At 43.7% G+C, this 5681-nt stretch overlaps 1 protein-coding gene across 1 annotated transcript in view; it reads right to left on the reverse strand.

The window, feature by feature from the left end:
• The window catches only part of PKHD1 (PKHD1, fibrocystin/polyductin), a gene marked incomplete at its 5' end in the record, with an annotated part of 169925 nt that extends 165344 nt beyond the window's left edge, over positions 1–4581 (reverse strand). Inside the window, one exon of the mRNA XM_027901487.1 lies at positions 4431–4581. Within this exon, the coding sequence (XP_027757288.1) occupies positions 4431–4581 (151 nt within the window). The remainder of the gene's footprint in view (positions 1–4430) is intronic.
• Positions 4582–5681: the final 1100 nt, after the last annotated feature.

Raw genomic sequence — 5681 nt, forward strand, 5'->3', positions numbered from 1 at the left:
AAAAAAAAAAAAAAAAAAAAAAAAAAAAAAAAAAAAAAAAAAAAAAAAAAAAAAAAAAAAAAAAAAAAAAAAAAAAAAGTATCACAATGAACATCCTAAATGGATTGATCAAAACGGCACAGAAAACGCTGTGACACATATAGGTTCCAACTGTACCTACTGGCAAGGGATTTTAAAGTGGATTTAAGGACTGGTTGATGGAAAGGACAGGAAAACAGAGGGGAAAAGCTTTTTCCTTCTTTCAGTGAATTTAAACCCAACCTTTTTCAGCAGTGACCAAAGCACTAGTTATTTGATAATTACTGAAGCAGATGTATCAGGAAATATTTGATGCTCTTTTTAACAGGATCAAAGGTGAGGAAAAGAGAAGGAAACTCAATATCTGTGTTTCCCCTCCCCCAGATCTACTCACAGGATCCAATTTAACCAGTCTGATCAGAATGTGGATTACAAGAAATTCAAAATATTCATAGTATCATGAACTCAGAACCTTAAAAACATTTGTGTTGGAAGGGACCTTAAAGAGCATCTTGCTTCAACCCCCTGCAAGAACTCCTACCATTAGACCAGGTTGCTCCAAGCCCTGTCCAACCTTGAACACTTCCAGGGATGAACCAGCCACAACTTCCCTGGGCAACCTGTGCCAGGGCCTCACCATCCTCACAGTAAAGAATTTGTCCCTAATATCCAATCTAACCCCGCCCTCTATCCCTTTGCAGCAATTCCCCCTTGACCAATCACGTCATGTCCTTGTAGACAGTTCATCTCCAGATTTCTTGTGGGTTTTCTTGATGGATAGGCATTGCTCTTGTGATGTGGCTTCAAAATCAGGCAATAACTGACAATTTCAGGACTTTCTTTGGGGCTTCTCAGCTCCCTGTGCTGTTTCCTTGGATCTCATGGTTTAAAAAAACACAACACCAAGGCTCAGATTATCTCTGGTCTGTTGGAAACTGAGTGCACAGATTTTAGAGAAACCACAGATGAGGTGGGTCAGACCTTTCTGGAGACCTCAGCCTGGAGTCTTCAGCCACGGAAGAGGGAACTGGCACGTTGGTTTCAGCACGACTGCTAAGATTCAGGGGATGGAAGGGCTGTGACAAGGGAAGTGATTGTCCCTTCCTACCTGGCACAGGTGGGGCCTTTCCCCAAGTCCTGTGTCCAGTTCTGGATTTTTCACTTCAAGAAAGACATTGAGGTGCTGGAGCATGTCCAGAGAAGGGCAGAGGAGCTGGGGAAAGGTCTGGAGAGTCAGTCCCATGAGGAGTGGCTGAGGGAGATGGGACTGTTTATCCTGGAGAAAAGGAGGCTCAGGGGGGACCTTCTCATTCTTCACAACTACCTGACAGGACACTGTAGAAAGGTGGAGTTTCACCTCTTCTCACAGGCAGCAAGTGACAGGACAAGAGGAAATGGCCTCAAGCTGTGCCAGGGGAGGCTCAAGTTGGACATCAGGAAGTATTTCTTCAGCATTCCAATGCTTGAATTCCAACATTTAGCTGTCAAGCACTGGAATGGGCTGCCCAGGGATGTGGTGACGTCGCCATCCTTGGAAGTGTTCGAGGAATGGCTAGACTTTTTCACTCAGTGCTATGGTTTAGTTGACAAGGTGGTGTTCAGTGAAAGGTTAGACTTGTAGATTTTGGAGGTCTTCTCCAACCAAAATGATTCTTTAAGTGAAGCTGTCTTTTCCAGTACAAGGACCAAGACAATCTTCTCTTTTATGCCTGCAAGAGTGGCCTTCTCAAGACTGCCATTGCAAAGGCAACTGGCCAGTTGGGGATCTTCAATCCCATGAGAGTATCCCAGCAATGACACCCTAAAATTCATCCCCAGGTAGCATTTTTTTTTTTTCCAGACCTCCCTAGACCACTCTAATTTCAGACAAAGGCAGCAACACACGTCTGAGGTATCAACCCCCCAAACACAAAGAAGTTCCCCCAGTGTAAGCCCTGTGCAAAGGAAATTTCCATCTGTCCTGGGTTATCATAAATATTTCCATACTTGCGATGTCGGGATTACAAAAATAACTGCAATCTGCTGAACACACAGAATTATCTCCAATCTGTCTATCTTGTATCTCTTCCCCAATCAGTTTTGTCTGAGCTGTTCCACAGTCTGACTACTAAACTTTCCACTGCTGATATTCACATGTTCATGCTCTGCTTTTTGAGGAGGAGAGAGAAACTCCTGAGCCCTCATGGCAGTGAGCAGGACCCAGCTGCTCAATCCTATTTCTCCATTGCTTTGGCCTCCAAATCTTCTGCCCAGATAGGCTGGTCTCTACCAGAAAAACTATATGTTTTGGGCTATTTGGTAATACAGCTGAGGAAGAGTCACTCTGAGGCTGCACATGAAGCTGGATGTCCTTGTTATAACACTCCTTTAAACAATTTCTACAGTGTTGAAATCATTATAAGGATGTACAAACAGGGGTAGTGTTCGAAGTCCCCACAGTGTCTTAAAAGACAATTTCAATAAATGGGTCTGTAAATGTGTTGCCTTTGCCAGATACAGCACCAGAAAATGGGCAGTACAGCATCACTGGAATGAGTAGCATTAAAGCTCTTTTTGTTTTCAGCTTGAAAGTGCACAGACAACCTGATGCTGAGTCATGAAAGCCAAAGGGAGCAGAGCTACAATTTAATCCCATTCTCCAGCTCCGACCAAGAAAAACTCTCCAGCTAGAATAGGAATGGGACATTTCAATCGAAGCACATATCTACACCCACCTACAGGTTCAGGGTTTACTGTCCTGCCCATCTTTTACCTTGGGAAAACAGTCAATTATTTGACATGCGCACAGAGTCAGTAGTTTAGGCTCTGAGGGGAATCACCTGTGATTCACCTATAAACAGGTATCTACAAATATCTAAGATGAATAAGTTTTTGGTGATATGTGTTTCTGTCAATACAGGAGCCTAAACAACTCCCCTGAGCTGGACAACTTTAATAAGGGGGAGACTAGGAAAGATAAATCCCAGCCTCATTTCAGAGTAGATCTCAGCGGGTCTTGACTCAAAATCTAACCAAGACTAAACAGCCAGAGCAACCACGGGGGTGGATGCAACAGGTAACTTCACAAAGCTTAGATAAGCAATCCCTGTGCAGGTTTCTGCTTCTAAAATGTTCGGTCCTTATGTATGGCACGTAGCAATGGAGAAATAATAACATCTTGAATATTTTAATGCTGCTTTCCTAACTGAATTGACATTATAAACGAAGCTTCTTGGAAAACACGATAAAGGGGAGGAATGATTTGAATGTCAGATGAGCCAAAGCCATAAAGATACTGCTCCAGACTTCATTAAATTCAATCAGAGATACTTCATGAGTGCTGACTCATAGATCAAATGTGCCTGTGAGTAGGTCCAGAGTTCAAAGGGTTTCTGCTGCAATATTGTGCCCCAATTCTTCACAAAGTCAGACTGAGCCCCAAAATCCTCATCCCGATTTGCATCCAGATTTGCAGAAATCTGGGGTTCTGACCTGTCTCCTCCACTGTATGTCACAGTTACAATGAGGCTGAGAAGAATCTTACAAAGTCTTTACTTTATAAAATGATCATTCAAATTCAGATTAAAATATAGTTGTTATGTTCTTTGTCACCATCTCAATGTAAGACTAGTACATTTAATACCATTTTAATATAAAATCATTTTGACCAGCAAGGATCCAGGTCCTTCAACATATAAAAACTCCTGTTTTCATATTTTGAGCTGTTTCAGCAGAGGCTTAACTTTAAGTAAGTAATTTCACTAGCAGAGCTCATTCCCTTAATACCAAGCATGTGCACAACAGTTTTCATAACCAGGACCTAATTTTCAGAGGGAAAAATTTCTGGCATGGAACTACAAGTAGTTTTAATTCTTACTTTGACAGAGACACACAGAGATATACCTGTCTCACAGTTATCCTAGGTCTATGAGCAGGTACCTGGCAAACCCAGTGTTTCCCCCCATAACTCTTATTTGCTGTCCACCAGATGTTCTCTAGGACTTTGGATTATTAATTACATTTGGTAGTTTTGACCTGCAATTCTGTAACATCATTAATATTGTAAAGGTGTTTGTGGCCCACCTGCCTCGAAGACGCTAAACAAAACTGATTATTGTTATCAGCAGTGCCATTATCACTGAGCTGAACGTTGCTCAGGACAGCAGCAATTTTGGGGGTTGAGGGAAAGAAATGGGGGCGAAGCAGGGGAAATCCTTTCTGTTTATATTGTCATTATGCTCAAACAGCATAAACGACACCTTTTGCATATAGAATAATTAAATTCTTCCCCCGTCCCCATCGTGTGTATCAAGAGGAAACTCAGCCTGACTGACCATCGATGTTGGAGGTGAGGAATGGAAGGGGAGATCACGGGCACTAAGAATTCCCAGCCCGGGATGAAGCAGAGCACCGAACCCCCCGCCTTCGCAGACCTTTGAGATGCAGCAGGTTGAGGACTCTGGTGCTGGTCCCCAACAGCAGCGTCCGACCTTCTTCTATCGTGACGTTATCGCCATCTCGCGGCTGGTGGCCAGCAGGCCAGCTGGAGTCCTCGTCCCACCGGCCACAAAACTGCAAGGGAAGCTGGAAAGAAAAAAGATCCAGAGAAGTTCAAAGCTCACCCCCTTCCACCCTTCAAGGAGCCAACTTGCCCGGAGAAGTGTGGAGGAGGTGCCAATGCCACGTTGTCCGGCAGGGTTTTGGCACCTCCTCTGCTGTGCTCTGGGCAAGGCTTCCAGAGGGAGCCCTGTGTAGGGAAAAGGAATAGAGGGATTGGGGTTGGAGAAGTTCTTGGCCTTCAGAAATGCCTGTCACAATTCAGGGGTTGCCCCTTTGTCTCGTTCTGCTCTGGGGAACGAGGGGCTTTGCTGCAGGTCTGGCTGCAGAACGACCACAGGTTTGCCTGGTGTGTGTCTCTCTCTGCCTCCCAAAAAGCAGAACTGCACTGTTATTTCCTGGCAATGTCATAAAAATAGCCTGAAGAGTTTGGAATTAAAACATCCTGCTAGACAGGCAGTATTTTGCTTCAGAGGATTTTTTTTTTCAAAGGCTCTCCTGCCACTCGCCTGCATTGAGAGAGACATTCCTCCTTTCAAATACCTTTTTAGCTTTCTCAGCTTATCCAGTGTTTTTATTGCCACTGCTTTGATGGCTTGTACATCAGTTCCAAATAAAGCACTGAACAACTCAAAAGCAGCAAAGAGACTGACTCACAACGAGCAATGGTAAAATGATGCCTGTGTGTTTCAAATCATGGCTCCTCCTCACCTCTAAACTTCAGGCATGCACTTTGCAGTGAAGGTTTCATAGAATCACAGAATGGCTTGAGTTTGAAAGACCCTCAAAGATCAGCTAGTTTCAACTCCCTTGCAATAGGCAGGGACACCTTCCACTAGACCACGTTCAGGGTCCCATTTGGCCAATTTCTTGAGGAATACGTGAGTATTTTTGCATGGACAAGTGTGCACAAGTGTGGACATCCGTAACATATTATTTGGTCTCATATGTGAATTAACAGGAACATTCTCAACTCATTTGAGGTGGAGGGGGAAACCAGACATGGAAATATTTGTGGTCCTCACTGGGTTGTGCTAATGTGAAACAGCAGTGGAAAGAATAACCTCAACACTAATGCAAAATTACTCCATTTTTAAATTGAGCACATCATGTACATTAAAGCTCTT

This window comes from Empidonax traillii, unplaced genomic scaffold (assembly GCF_003031625.1).
Source record: "Empidonax traillii isolate 1590-97213 ecotype Southwest subspecies unplaced genomic scaffold, ASM303162v1 scaffold788:size291989, whole genome shotgun sequence".
Classification (NCBI taxonomy): Eukaryota; Metazoa; Chordata; class Aves; order Passeriformes; family Tyrannidae; genus Empidonax; species Empidonax traillii.